Source organism: Rhinoraja longicauda, chromosome 18 (genome assembly GCF_053455715.1).
Source record: "Rhinoraja longicauda isolate Sanriku21f chromosome 18, sRhiLon1.1, whole genome shotgun sequence".
In the NCBI taxonomy this organism is placed as follows: Eukaryota; Metazoa; Chordata; class Chondrichthyes; order Rajiformes; family Arhynchobatidae; genus Rhinoraja; species Rhinoraja longicauda.
Window position 1 is genome coordinate 13918822 of NC_135970.1, and position 16195 is coordinate 13935016.

At 44.7% G+C, this 16195-nt stretch overlaps 1 protein-coding gene across 1 annotated transcript in view; it reads left to right on the forward strand.

Moving 5' to 3' along the window:
• Positions 1-5168: 5168 nt before the first annotated feature.
• Positions 5169-16195, forward strand: part of trpm5 (transient receptor potential cation channel, subfamily M, member 5) — a 70541-nt gene continuing 59514 nt past the window's right edge. Inside the window, exons 1-2 of the mRNA XM_078415613.1 lie at positions 5169-5495; positions 11900-11967. Of these exons, the coding sequence (XP_078271739.1) occupies positions 5169-5495; positions 11900-11967 (395 nt within the window). The remainder of the gene's footprint in view (positions 5496-11899; positions 11968-16195) is intronic.

A 16195-nucleotide genomic window follows, 5' to 3' on the forward strand; every position in this document is an offset into this window, starting at 1 on the left:
CCCACGTCTAGACTGCCCACGTCTACATTGCCCACGTCTAGATTGCCCACGTCTAGATTGCCCACGTCTAGATTGCCCACCAAATTGCAACTTAACAGCATCATGATAATAGTGTATGTACATATTGCCCAGTAAATTGCATATTTTTGGCTTTGCCCCAGCAGTCTCTCGTAACACAGAGTACCATAGATACCGGGAATCTGAAATAGAAAATGCCGGAAACACTCAGCAGGACAGATTGCTTCTGCGGAGCGAGGAACAGAGTTAACATCTCAGATCAACTCATCTAATAGTGGAACCCTGAGGATTTGGTATGTTTGTCCCTGCATTAGATAAAACAATACCTCCCTCCTGAGGAATTGATGAGTACTACAATTGTGAAATTCATAGCGGAGTCATACAGCATTGAAACGGGCCCTTCGGCCCAACTTGCCCACGTCGACCAAGATGCTCCATCTTAGCTATTTCCAGTTGTCCACGTTTGACCCATATCCCACTCAGTCTTTCTTATCCATGTACCTGTCCAAAAGAAGGCAAGGGCAATGATGGTCACCAGGGTGGCCACAAGAACAAGTCATGAGACATTTATTTCAAGAGGGCCAGAATACAAAAACAGGGATGTAATACTGGCTCTATAAGGTGCTGGTCAGGCCGCATTTGAAGTATCGTGAGCAATTTTGGGCACCATATCTGAGGAAGGATGTGCTGGCTCTGGAGAGGGTCCAGAGGAGGTTTACGAAAATGACCCCAGGAATGAGTGGGTTTACATATAATGGGCTTTTGACGGTGCTGGGCCTGTACCCACTGGAGTTTAGAAGAGTGAGGGGGGGGGAGGGGATCTTATGAGTTATGAACTAAACCATGTTCTCCAGAGATGTTGACTGACTGAGTTACCCCTGCACTTTGTGTCTTTTGTTTTTGGTAAACCACCATATACACTTGCCTCTGTACTTTAACACAGCAAGCTGAGTATTTCCAGATTTTTGTTTTTTTATTTCAGATTTCCAGCATCTGCATTTTGTTTCCCCCCTCAGGTACTTAAAAGGGATCAAGATATTCCCGAACGTGAACCCTTCAGGAACCTGATGAAAGGATTCTTGTTGTACAGATTAATGCCCAGTCTCACCCCGCAGCCTCGTACACCTAGTTCAGGGCGGCTGTCGGTGTTTCCTCTCTCTCTCTCCCCCTCTCCCTCCCTCCCTCCCTCTCTCCCCCCCTCCCTCCCTCTCTCCCCCCCTCCCTCCCTCTCTCCCCCCCTCTCCCTCTCTCCCCCCTCTCCCTCTCCCCCCCTCCCCCTCCCCCTCTCTCTCCCCCTCCCCCTCTTCTCCCCCTCCCCCTCCCTCCCCCTCCCCCTCCCTCCCCCTTCCCCTCTCCCCACCCCTCTCTCTCCCCCTCCCCTTCCCCTCTCCCCACCCCTCTCTCCCTACCCCTCTCTCCCCCCTCCCTCTCTCCTCCCCCCTCCCTCTCTCCCCCCTCCCTCTCTCCCCCCTCCCTCTCTCCCTCCCCCCTCCCTCTCTCCTCCCCCCTCCCCCTCTCTCTCTCTCCCTCTCCCCCTCCCTCTCCCTGTCAAGGTGAGTGCCGGTGGACCAGTGTGCCGAGGCGGTGACAAAGCAGGAGGAGGAGGAGGGCTGGGAGCCGTGGAGTTTGCTCTTGTGCCGCACAGTCCAGACCAGGGGGCAGAGCTACTGACATCACTCCCAAGGCAGGGCCGCCACAACTCACCGACCTCCAGCGCACATTGTGGAGAGAAGTTGTCAAAGAGGCGAGATGACCAGCCTGGAGCATTTACACCCGGTGAGAAATGTTCACAATGTTTCATTGTAAACACTTAGCAATATTGAACGTATCAAGCATTTTGTTTTGTATTTTGTGCTGACCTGAATTTAAAAGAAATATTCAAATTGTTTCCCCCCCCCCCCACTCAAAAGCAAATCTCTGGAAGAAGAGGTTACCAGTTGCTACTTGTGTGAAGTGAGACTGTGGGAAAGGGATTATCTTTGAAAAAAAAATGTTTTCCCACTTCGAATCAAAACTCTCGAACAGAAGGCCATCAATTAATTACTTGTGTGAAGCGAGACTGTGGGAAAGGGATTATTTATGAAAAAAAAATGTTTTACCACTCAAAAACAAATCTATTGAATTGGTAACTTGTGGAAATTGAGTTTAGTTCGGTTTATTGGCACGTGAACTGAGGCACAGAGAAAAACGTGTTGCATGCTCACCAGCCAGTGGAAAGACTTAGTGATTACAATCGAACCATCCACAGTGTACAGATACATGATAAAGTGAATAACGTGAATAGCGCAAGACAAAGTCCAGTAAAGTCTGATCCCATGTATCTCCAATGAGAGCTCGGGACTGCTCTCTAGTTGTTATTAGGGTGGTTCAGTTGCCTGATAACAGCTGGGAAGAAACTGTCCCTGAATCTGGAGGTGTACCTTTTCACACTTCTATGCCTTTTTTCCCAATGGGAGAGGGGTGCGAATGAACCTTGGTTATGCTGGCGGCCTTGCCGAGGCAGCGTGAGGTGTAGATGGAGTCAATGGAAGGGAGGTTGGTTTGTGTGATGGTCTGGGCTGCATCCATAATTCTCTGCAATTTCTTGTGGCCTTGGGATACAGTTGTTCCCAAACCACGCTGCGATGCATCCCGATAAAATGCTTTCTAAGGCGTGTCTGTAGATGTTGGTGAGAGTTGTGGGGGACATGCCGAACTACCCAAGTTCTCTGGAGGAAGTAGAGACGACACGGTTGGAAACTGAAGAAGTGATATTGTGGGAATGGGAAACTTTCTTGCCTTGTCGACAGGAGGAATAAATAGAACAGCTCCAAGAATTTGTTGAAATCCACTTGTACAAACTCTCATTTCAGATTAAATGATTTAATAAGGGGTGGTTGCATGTTTCACAATCACTATTGCAGCTCATTCAATGTAAATATTATTAGTATGATTAGTTTGCCAAGTAGGTATTGTACAGCCCTTTGGATGGAACCAAGGTCCAGCTATGTTCAACATAAATCTATATGTACAGATTTATTTCAGACTGACAGACCCAAAGAACCTGGGGAGTTAAGGCAACTTGTTACATAGTTATGGCAATTAAGTTTGTATTGCAGTGGTATAATGGACAAACAACAAGGGGCTAAAAGTATTTCACAGATAAGCAACAAAGCATTGGTTGAAAGGTCTAAAATCTGAATCTATTACTTTCTGACTATTAGCACATTGTTTGGAGGCGGTGTAGGAGATCGAGATTAAAGTTTAGGAGACATCAGAAACTGCAGATACTGAAATGGTGTGCAAAATACAAATTGCTGAAGGAACTCGGTGGATCAGGCAGCATCTGTGGAGGGAAATGGACTGAGAATGCTTCAAGTCACCACCCTTCTTCAGACTGATGGAATAGGAGGGAGAAAGCTGGAAAGCTGGAAAAGAGTGGTGCCTTAGCCAATAAAGTGAAGCAAGCTGTTGGCCTTTTGACTGATCTGTTCACCAGACCCATTATCTTTCAGGATCTAATGGCATATATTCCATTGCCCACCTGTTTCTCTGCACCTCCCAATATCCTATGTGTTCTATATTCACTTGCCTTAATGCAATTGCCCAAATACATAGCCTTATGCTTCTCTGAATTAAACTCCATTTGCTTTTCTTCTGTCCAACTGATCAGATCACCATCATATTCCTGCAGTTTAAAGCTTTTCTCCTTAGCGTCAATTACATTACCGTTTTTTAAAAATCATCGGCAGACTTCTTTATCATGTTCTGCACATTTAACTCTTAAGTTATTGTGTACAGTTTTGGTCTCCTAATTTGAGGAAGGACATCCTTGTAATTGAGGCAGTGCAGCGTAGGTTCACGAGATTGATCCCTGGGATGGCGGGACTGTCATATGAGGAAAGATTGCAAAGACTAGGCTTGTATTCACTGGAGTTTAGAAGGATGAGAGGGGATCTTATAGAGACATATAAAATTATAAAAGGACTGGACAAGCTAGATGCAGGAAAAATGTTCCCAATGTTGGGCGAGTCCTGAACCAGGGGCCACAGTCTTAAAATAAAGGGGAGGCCATTTAAAACTGAGGTGAGAAAAAACTTTTTCACCCAGAGAGTTGTGAATTTGTGGAATTCTCTGCCACAGAGGGCAGTGGAAGCCAAATCACTGGATGGATTTAAGAGAGAGTTAGATAGAGCTCTAGGGGCTAGTGGAATCAAGGGATATGGGGAGAAGGCAGGCACGGGATATTAATTGGGGATGATCACAATGAATGGCGGTGCTGGCTCGAAGGGCCAAATGGCCTCCTCCTGCACCTATTTTCTATGTTTCTAAGTCATTAACATGCATTACAAAAATCAAGAGATCAAATACGAAGCCCTGCAAATAGTCTTCTGGCCTTTAGAACACTCTTCAAACCTTTGCTTCAAAACTGGATTGGTTTTGGATGCAGTTTGCCACTCTTCCTTGAATCTCATCAGCTCCCATTTCCTGACCACCTTAATATGTTTGACTTCATCAAAACACCATTGTTAAATTGCATCAAATGCACTGTCCTCATTGACCTTTCTTGTTATCTCCATTCCTCAACAAATACATGATGACTATTCTTGATTAACCCTTCGTTTATAGATATAGATTATACTATTCCTGAAGAAGGGTCTTGACCCAGGACATCACCTATTCCTTTTCTCCAGAGATGCTGTCTGACCCGCTGAGTTACTCCAGCTTTTTGTGTCTATCTTCCTATTCCTGAGTGGAGCGTAATAATCCAGTCCATGGATTGTAATAATTTGCCTGCCATTGAAATGTAACTGACTTTTTAATTAACTAATTTCACGTGAGTTTTGAAGTCTGCATGTTCTCCCTGTCATTGTGTGGGATGCCCCCTTCTTCTGATTTCCATCCACATCCCATCGATGTGCAGCTTGGTAGGCTCATCAATTATCTGTAGCGTAGGAGAGAAGGAGGACATTCACGTGGGATTGTTGAGCATTTGTGGGAGGTTGGGTTAAACGGGAAATACATTGGAGGGAGTAGGATGGATGGGATCACCCTGAAAGCCAGCCTAGATTCCATGGGCTGAGTGACCACCTTCAATAGTGGAATGAAAAAGAGAATTTCTAAGTCATGCCATACCAACGTCCATTACCTGGCCAGTGGAAACTGTGTTGATGGCCAATGGAGAGTACTGTGAGGGGTCTGGTGGAATGGCCCTGATCGCCTCTGGACCAAGGGCATCAGGTTTTGGCATTCACCATCTCGGAGTTATCGGCAGCAGCCTGTTCTACCTGTTTAACTGGCAGCTGATGGGATTGTGGCTGTCTCCCATCATGAGGGTTTGTACTCAACAGATCACTGTTACTCCTCCAGGGCAGTGGCTCATCGATTCATCGTGCAGGGTCACTCAGAGCTTGTCCAGAGCCATGTTGACAGTAGTTGAGCAAAGGTTTGCCCTTGAGCCGGTCATTCCTTATTCTCTCTTTCCCATCCAGCCGAAGGTACAGAGGCTTAAAAGCTCACACCACCTTACTCGAAACAGCTTCTTCCCCTCTATCAGGCTTCAGAATGGTTGTTCTGGCTGATTCACCTCGACCCCATTGAAAACATTGGACTGTGTCTGTGGAGCTGATGTGCTGTAATGCTGTGAACTATATTCTGTACTCTGTACCTTCTTCCCCTTTGCTCAATCTATTACACTTGAATTTGAACTGATTGTATCTATGCATGATATATCTAGTCAGTTTGAATAACATGCAAAACAAAGCTTTCCACAGTACCTCGGTACGTGTGTCAATAATAAACGTAAACCTAAAGTTGATGCTTCGACTGCAGAACTCAGACATTGCGGAGCTTCTACTTACGCTCCAGTGGTAGCTGACTGGCCAATCATCAGAGATTAATTGATGGTTGAGACCTTGAGTGTTGACTTCATATTGGACAGGATAACTTCTAAGCTCTGCAGGAAGCCCAGTTGATGTGGTACTCCTTCCATGTTCCTTGACATTGATAGTAGGTTTCCAGCAGATTTGGCAAAGTATCTTGCGTTTCATTGCACACTATTGAAGTCCTTATCTAAGTCTTTCCGGCAATTTTCTCAAGTGACCAGGCACCTCTGTCATCTCGTGTAGGATGGAACTGCAGATGCTGGTTTAAACCGAAGATAGACCCGAAATGTCACCCATTCCTTCTCTCCAGTGGATGCTGCCTGTCCCGCCGAGATACTCCAGCTTTTTGTGTCTAAACTCTGTCATCTGACTACACATAGTGTCCATCTGTAAACCAACATCTAGAGCATGGCAAGTGCTCATACCCAAGGTGGCGGCTACAAATGCCCTGTTATGATTTCCTCCTGCCCCTCTGCCACTGTTTGCCCAGGATACTTTATTTGGTGATATGATCGATAAGGAAAAGGGGATGGCATTATGGTGGGAGAATGTTTAGACATGTTTAAGGAAGAGGCACATGTTTGTATGTTCAACTGTTTCCAAATGGACTGTGGGATGAGAATGCGGCATACAAGAGAAAAGGTACCAGCATATCATCAACTACCATCAGTTCCATTGCTAACCATGGATCGCATAATGGCCAGTGATGCTGTGCACCTATGATCTCTGGCAGTTAGCTGCTTCTGCTAATACTTTGGTATTGCCTTGGCCAACAAGAGAATGGGCAAGACTCAGTGCTGTATGTGTTTTTGTTTGATGTTCCTGATATGAGTGCATTGAGTGAAGTACGTGAAAACTGCAGGATGTAATGTTTAAAATAGTGTATGGGGATGTCAAGGGTCACTGAATGTTGGGTCAGAGTTCAGTGTGACAAAGACTGTAGCGTGGCTGCATTAATTGAGCAGCATTTGAAGCTAGTGCTGTAGGTGAAGGGGTATTCTATTTGGAGCTGTATCCATTGACCACAACCCCATAAGCAACCCGACTGCTTAATGATTCTCGGATCCTGACTGTTGGATCTTGCTGCCTTTTGAGCATCTCCTGCCTCCTCTGTTCATACAGGTCACCTCTTCATCTTCACCACCAAGGCTTCCAGCACAGTGTCTGAACTGAGCAGCCCACAATTATCTTCCTCACCTCCTTAGTGTGTCTTCTCCTTCATGAGGGACAGGCCTTGTTTCAAGGTCTAACTGAGATTGATCACTTGGGGGAAATGGAGCATTGATGATGGGCAACCAACAAAAATATGAAATTACTTCCCTTTATATATGGTCCATTGCAATCCTTTCTGACAATCCCAAAGTATTTTGAACAGAGCTCCTTCCACTGTGCCGAACATTTAACAGCCAATCTGTGAACAATGATTTGCCAGAAAGATGTGCTATTGACCAAATACTGTTTTTTTGTGCTTGTGATGTTGGTGGAGGGAAGAACTATAGCCTGATCAATGGAAGTCCGCTCACGCCATCAATTGAACACCTCATTGAGCAGTGTCAGCATTATGGCACTCCCACGGGACTGCACTGAAGAGTCAGGCTGGATTTTGTACTTAATCGATGGGGTGCAATCTGATCTAGGAAGCATACGGCTCTGTTGTATTGATTGTTTAGTCTTTATTTAATGGCTGTTTATGTGATCTTGATACGTGCAAATTGTCTAAAAGCAGCATTAAAACTGGTAGCCAGGCTTCATTACATGAACAAGAGAGTTCAATTCCCTCTACCATTGCAACGTTATTCTCTCTACCGCCAACACACAGTGGCTACAGAGTGTTCCAGTTACAAAATGCACCAGTTACTCCGATAGCACTTTCCCAAGGCCTACAACCTCGAGCACTAGAAGGAATAAAGCAACAGGAAGAAACAAGGAAATGCTAGGAATACTCAGCAGATCAGGCAGCATCCATGGAGGGGAAAAGAGACTTCACATTTTTGGTTGATATCCTTTTATGAAAAGCTGGTAACGGGCACATGTGAAACTCCATCACCTCTAGGTTCCCATCCATGTTGGACATTTTTCTGACTCAAATATGTTGCCGCTCCCCCTCCATCGCTGGGTCTAAGACCTGTTACACCCCAACAGCACCTTCCCCATGATCTCTGCAATGTTTCATCACTGAACTTGCTGCTTAAAAGGTGATTTGGGATAGGCAATAAATATTGAACTTGCCTCCAACAACTTTAATGAATGAATGAATGAATGAATGAATAAGTTTATTGGCCAAGTACGTGCATATTACAAGGAATGTGCCTTGGTGCTCCGCTCACAAATGACATCACAAACATGGAAGTTAGAGGATTAAACTCCTGTGGTTTTGTGTTCCAGGAAGGAGAGCTCCCTTCCTTAAGTGGCTTGGCTTGCCATTTTTAAAAATCAAATTTAGGTGAAATATTGTAGATCAGTGACCACGAGAAACTATAGGGGTATATTGATAAATTTAGATTGGTCCCCCATATAGAAACGGTGACTATATATATATATATATATATATATATATATCCATAAGAGAAACTATATGGGTATATTGATTACATTGGACTCTGTTTATTTTCTGGTTTGTAATATAACATAGAAACACATAAAAGATGTATTATTGGTGCAAACACTTAGGGGAATTTTTACTTTGTTAGAGGTGCTGTATAAATACAAATTGTTGACGTTTTTAGTTGCACATGCGAATCAAACAAACGGCAAGTGTGATTCCAATCGAACGGCAGTGCATTAGAGACTCACGTCTGTGAATGCAAATGCAGTCAGTCATTTGGTTAGATGACAACCGGAATTATTATGTATAGTAAAATCCAACCCCATCAATGTCAGTGAGGATTAGTACTATTCAAATATCAGAGCGCAAAAATAAACAATAAATAAACAGATGGCGGAAATCTGAAACAAAAATGAACACTGAGAATCCTCTGCCTCTGCAGAGAGTTGGACAGGAGTAGTAAACACAAATAGAGAACAGGGAAACTAATGTGGAAAAGGAACATCAATGCAGATAGTTGTGACCCAGGCACCCTGCAACCTAGTCCGTATGCTGACTGCTAGAATTTCAGACATCTTTCAATGCTCATTCTCAGTTGGATTAGTTTTGTGAGGGAGATGCTGAGTCTCCAGTCTCGCACTGCATAGCATGAGGGGTGCCAACCCTGGTTTCATTCCTGGAGGCTTCATTACTTAACCTCAGTAGACTCAATGACCCTTTGTTGCCCCGATTTGCAAATGTTTTTGTAATAAACCACAAGCCTAAATGGCTTTTCTCTTTAGCAATACATAAAATTGAGGGAGAGTTAGGGGCAGCACAGTGGCGCAGCAGTAGAGTTGCTGCTTCACGGCGCCAGAGACCCGGGTTGGATCCTGACTACGGATGCTGTCTGTATGGAGTTTGTACGTTCTCCCTGTGACTGTGTGAGTTTTCTCCGGGTGCTCCTGTTATCTCCCACACTCCAAAGATGTACGGGTGTTTGTAGGTTAATTGGCTTTGGTAATTGTAAAATTGTTCCTTGTGTGTAGGACGATGCCAATGTACAGGGTGATCGCTGGTCAGCATGGGCTGAAGGGCCTGTTTCCGTGCTGTATCTCTACACTAAATAAGCTAAGTTCAATAGAGGCTTCTTGTAATCCTGAAGGTTTGGCAAACCTATTTATCTCCTCTGACAACACTGACCAGATCCATACACCTCATTATCCTCAGGAGTCCAAACTCACGGCCATGAATCCACGTTATGCTTCACAACAACTGCCCGCCATGTTCCATTCTGCCTTCAGTAACGGTCCTAGCAAGCTTGAGGACCAGTACAATATCTTTCCATGAGATCGTCTTCTTGTAGAGTGGTTGATTCGTAGTGACGGAGGGAGGTGACTAGCCTATCCCTAGCTCTAGGAAAAGATGTCCTGATTCTGTTGAATGGGTGGGACCACGCTCGAGGGTGGAGGAGCTGAGGAAAAGCAGGAGGTTGGTGTCCGGTTTCCAGGCATGGTATTGTGAAGGGAAGGGGACCCTCTCAGATGGGGTGCAGGGTGGCAACAGGCTAGGGGAGGTCAGAGGGAGAGCTGCTCCAAGGGATACAGTATGCTTTAAGTTTAAGTGGACCTGACTCCGGCCATTCCCCAGTGCTGAACTCTCCCAGACTGAAACCTACTCCCTCGAACTCTCATGTAAGCAATGTATCGTGGATAGGCACAAATTGCTGGAGTAACTCAGCATTTCAGGCAGCATTTCTGGAGAAAAAGGATGGGTGACGTTTTGGGTTGGAACCCTTCTTCAGACTGGGTTAATCTTCATGTAAGATTGTCCACCAATGCTGGCATCTGCAGTTCCTTTCTACGCGGTGCATTGTGGAAGTCTACTTCCTCTTGAGCAGTCTGCACAAGCAGACCACCAAAATCACCGAGGTGCTGTCAAAACCTTGGATAGGACAAAGTAATATACGATCTAAACTTAAAAAAAAAACTATTTCAGGAATGATAGACATTTCAATGTTTCAAAGCAGTCAAACACAGAAACTGTGGTTGACTTTCATCTGCCCTCTCAGACCTCAGTGGGTCAGGCAGCATCTCTGGAGAAAAAGGATGGGGTGACATTTCGGGTCTGGATTTCTATGGAAACATTTGGAGCTTGCACACCCCATGTCACACTATGGCCACAGTTGGAACTTCATTCATCTGGTGCACAGAAGATCTGGAAAGAAAGCCTCTGGCTTTGAGGACCTACATTGTTCTGCTAAAGAAGTGGTGTGGTGCTGCACGATGGAATATCTCTTATTTTAAGCTTGTTTTCAGCTTCCTTGATGGTTTGAGGAAAAGAATGATTTTCCACAGTGGTTCCACCACTGGAAGAGCTTCGTGGGTCGGGCAACAGCCATGGTGGGAAATGGAGAGACGATGTTTCATGTCCTGACCCTTCTACAAGCCTGAGTAGAATCTGGGTAGAATAGCTGGTCGAATCTGCAGTTGGGGGTTCACCCTCTGAACAGGCCTTTTGCCCACAACATCATTGCTGACCATGATACATGTTTAAACTGCACACATTGCCTGCAACGGGTCTCTATCCTGAGTTTCCTGCCTCATTGTCTCAGCTCCTATAGACAATAGACAATAGGTGCAGGAGTAGGCCATTCAGCCCTTCGAGCCAGCACCGCCATTCAATGCGATCATGGCTGATCACTCTCAATCAGTACCCCGTTCCTGCCTTCTCCCCATACCCCCTCACTCCGCTATCCTTAAGAGCTCTATCCAGCTCTCTCTTGAAAGCATCCAACGAACTGGCCTCCACTGCCTTCTGAGGCAGAGAATTCCACACCTTCACCACTCTCTGACTGAAAAAGTTCTTCCTCATCTCCGTTCTAAATGGCCTACCCCTTATTCTTAAACTGTGGCCCCTTGTTCTGGACTCCCCCAACATTGGGAACATGTTTCCTGCCTCTAATGTGTCCAATCCCCTAATTATCTTATATGTTTCAATAAGATCCCCCCTCATCCTTCTAGATTCCAGTGTATACAATAGACAATAGACAATAGACAATAGACAATAGGTGCAGGAGTAGGCCATTCAGCCCTTCGAGCCAGCACCGCCATTCAATGCGATCATGGCTGATCACTATCAGCCTAATTGCTCCAGCCTTTCAACATACGACAGTCCCGCCATTCCGGGAATTAACCAAGTGAACCTACGCTGCACGCCCTCCATAGCAAGAATATCCTTCCTCAAATTTGGAGACCAAAACTGCACACAGTACTCCAGGTGCGGTCTCACCAGGGCCCGGTACAACTGTAGAAGGACCTCTTTGCTCCTATAAAACCCTTCTTCAGACTGTTTAAGAATGTCTATTTTCCGTCCTTACCCTAGAGTGGTTAATATAACTTTGATGTTCTTATCAGGAATACATACTTACGTGATGATAGACCCGTGATCTTAGGTTGCCACTGTTCAATGCTATTTTTGTTTCTCTTCACAGACCTCTATTGTTAATAAAGAAGAATGTAATACAGGTGAGAAGAGGTTAAAGTCACAATTCAGCATGATGTAAGTAAAATATTATATTTCCTAGTATTTTTTAGCACTGCTAAAAGATGTGGCAATTATACTGACATTGTTCAGTGTCAGCTGCTGAAACCACTATTTATCCTTCCATATTTAGTGGAAGGGAATTCCATATTTATTGGCTTTAAGAGAAATGTATCTCATTGTTAAAGAATTCTAACCTTGAGATGTTAGACTGACTGAACTAATTTCACCTGGTCTTTAGACTTTAGAGATACAGCGCGGAAACAGGCTCTTTGTCCACTAAGTCCGTGCGGACCAGCGACCACCCCATACACTAGCACTATCCTACACACCAGGGAGAATTTACAATTTTTATTGAAGCCAATTAAACTACAAACCTGTACGTCTTTGGAGTGTGGGAGAAAATAAGAGCACTTGGAGAAAATCCATGTGGTCACAGGGAGTACAAACTCTGTACAGACAGCACCCATAGTCAGGATCGAAACTGGATCTCTGGCGCTGTAAGGCAACAACTCTACCACTGCACCACCGTGCTGCCCTATTGTGATGACCTTTGCTGTGATGTGGCATGCATGCATTCTAATTTATTAGCACATAGAAATTCTAGCATTACTATATAATATTTATATTTCTCCTGCATCAATGATGTAACCTTGATGTAACCTTGATGTATTCTTGCTATTGAGGGCGTGCAGCGTAGGTTTACTAGGTTAATTCCCGGAATGGCGGGACTGTCATATGTTGAAAGACTGGAGCGACTAGGCTTGTATACACTGGAATTTAGAAGGATGAGAGGAGATCTTATCGAAACATATAAGATTATTAAGGGGTTGGACACGTTAGAGGCAGGAAACATGTTCCCAATGTTGGGGGAGTCCAGAACAAGGGGCCACAGTTTAAGAATAAGGGGTAGGCCATTTAGAACTGAGATGAGGAAAAACTTTTTCAGTCAGAGAGTTGTGAATCTGTGGAATTCTCTGCCTCAGAAGGCAGTGGAGGCCAATTCTCTGAATGCATTCAAGAGAGAGCTAGATAGAGCTCTTAAGGATAGCGGAGTCAGAGGGTATGGGGAGAAGGCAGGAACGGGGTACTGATTGAGAATGATCAGCCATGATCACATTGAATGGCGGTGCTGGCTCGAAGGGCTGAATGGCCTCCTCCTGCACCTATTGTCTATTGTCTATAACCTATCTTTCTTTTCCCCAGGGAACCGATTTTTGTTTCAAGTTTTCCTCTCAGTAAGCTTATCATTAACATGGCCAAAGGATTAAAAAAAAATTCAAAAACAAGATTTTAAAATTAAAATGTATTCATCAAAGGTGCGATGCGATTAGTAATTGAAAGCTGCACACTGCTATAATTAAGTTGCTCAAATTCAAGATTTAGTGTGGAGATCTGGACACCCTGTTACAGGAACGATGTGGAGGCAAAGAGAAAGAGCAGAAGAAATTTACCAAGATGTTGCCTGATTGACATGGTATCAGCTATATGGAGAAGTTAGACAAACTTAGATTGTTTTGGCATTGGAGGCCTGACAGAAGTATATAACATTATGAGAAGCAGTGGTAGGGTAGACAGTCAGAACCTTTCTCCCAGAGCGGAAATGTTAAAGACTAGAAGGCATAACTTTAAGGTGAGAGCGGCAAAGTTGATTCTGACCTCAGGTGCTGACTGTGTGGAGTTTGCTCGTTCTCCCCATGACCGTGTGGATTTACCCCGGGTGCTCCAGGATGTTCCCACTTCTCAAAGACGTGCAGGTTTGTAGGTTAATTGGCCTCTGTAAATTGTACCCGGTGCATAGGAAGTGGATGCGAAAATAGAAACTAGTGTGAACGGGTGATCGCTGGTCGGCGTGGACTCAGTGGGCCGAATGGCATGTTTCGATGCTGCATCTTTAAACCAATCAATTGCGATTCACGATAAAGTGATTAGATTACCAGGGGTGGCACAGCTGTAGAGTTGCTGCCTTATAGCGCAAGAGGCCCAGATTCAATCCTGACCTCGGGTGTTGTCTTTACTGAGTTTGTACTTTGTTCCTGTGACTGGGTTTTCTCCGAGTGCTGTGATATCCTCCCACACTCCAAAGATGTGCAGGTTTGTAAGTTAATTGGCACATGTTTTTTTAAAATGTCGCTAGTGTTATGTACCGTCCGGAACAATAACATCTACAGAGTAAGTAATTAAATAGTCATTTACCAATTATCTTCGAACATGGTACATCACCCGAACACATTAAATGGCTGCAGCTTTACAAACTGTGTCCCGCGCAAGTCCCGCGTCACTGTCCTCTGGACAGTTTTCCTAATCTACCGCGCACCCATGACATTCCTGGCCGGCAGGGATGCCGGCGAGACTGCGCAGCAGTTAACCGATCAGGACGGGTCATCCAGTGTGTAGGATCGGACTACTGTACAGGTGTTCGGAGCGGACTTGGTGGGTCGAAGGGCCTGTTTCTACACTGTATCTCTAATCTAAACGACACTGTTTCTCCCAATGCACAACATTAAAAATGGCACCTTATCTTGCATTGGCCTGCGTGTAATTTAGCGCAGATATGTGGATGGTGTTTGTTTGAGGTGGATTCATCGTTCTGATTATAATCGGTGACGTGTGGAAAACAAACAGTTACTCAAGACTACGTAACATATGTACATGCAACACTTCTTCAATGGTTACATTTAGCAGCTTTTCGTGAAGGGAAGGAGTGGTTAAGTCCAGAATATCTTGAACATTTCCATCGAGTGATGCATTTTAAAATATCCCTTTTTTGGGTGTGATTCTTATTGATGAAGCTTTTTGTCAGCCGACTCGAGTTGGCGTTTTCAAAACAGTTGGTTAACATGCTTGATCAGATAGTAATGTAGTAGTTTAAGACTGGAGTTAAACAGAGGGCTGACCAAGCAAGGGTGGCATTTGTGATTCAGTTGTATTTTCTCAGTCTGCTCTTTATTTCCACATGCAACGTGTTAATCATTTTTAAATGGCCATGGAGGGAGCTGAACTTGTTTCTTGATTTACTGAGCCCAAAGGACGAGTATTGTGGATTCACATCATTGCAACATCCTGGTACTCCTTTTCCTGTTTTCCAACCTGTTTCAAGCCGGCATTCCACTTTCACTCGTTCACATCGGCCTCTATTCCCGTCCTGGTTCCACTGCTTCCATGGTCTACCCTTTCCCTCTCCTCCTCCATCTTCTCAGCTTCCCTTACTTCTTCACAGCTGTTCTCTATTCTCTTGGTTCCATGCCTTATTTGAGCTCTGCGACTGATGTTAGAGGGGTGATTCATTACCTCTCCGTGATATTAGAAACATAGAAACATAGAAAATAGGTGCAGGAGTAGGCCATTCGGCCCTTCGAGCCTGCACCGCCATTCAATATGATCATGGCTGATCATCCAGCTCAGTAACCTGTACCTGCCTTCTCTCCATGCCCCCTGATCCCTTTAGCCACAAGGGCCACATCTAACTCCCTCTTAAATATAGCCAATGAACTGGCCTCAACTACCTTCTGTGGCAGAGAATTCCACAGACTCACCACTCTCTGTGTGAAGAAATGTTTTCTCATCTCGGTCCTAAAAGACCCCCCTTATCCTTAAGCTGTGACCCCTGGTTCTGGACTTCCCCAACATCGGGAACAATCTTCCCGCATCTAGCCTCTCCAACCCCTTAAGAATTTTATATGTTTCTATAAGATCCCCCCTCAGTCTTCTAAATTCCAGCGAGTATAAGCCGAGTCTATCCAGTCTTTCTTCATATGAAAGTCCTGCCATCCCAGGGATCAATCTGGTATCAATATCGCTGTTACTCGTTGGATATGTGTCGGCAAAGAATGCTTTCCATTAACCACATAAGCGGCATATATGGGGCAGGACCAGTAAGCTCCTTCATTGATAACACTATTCCACATTGAGGGAAAGGGAACACAGTCTAAATTAATCTTTGCTAGTAAAGGTCAAGGCACTGGCCATTGCCCAAAGTCTGCAGTAGATGGGCAAGCCCTCCAGTCCATTAGGCTTGTGCATAAGATCCTTTGCATTGGATTTTCACTCCCTCCTGTGCCTGTGCCTGTACCTGAGATAGGGTATTTTATTTGATTAGCCCTATGTGTAGAAATGTGAATATCTGATCATGCTTTGTTCTTTCAGTGACCTTCTGATGTCCTTAATTTAAAAAAAAATACTTTACATCAGTGAAACCCCTCAATATTTTGATTGCGTCTATCAAAGTCTTTAGTACAACTAAAAA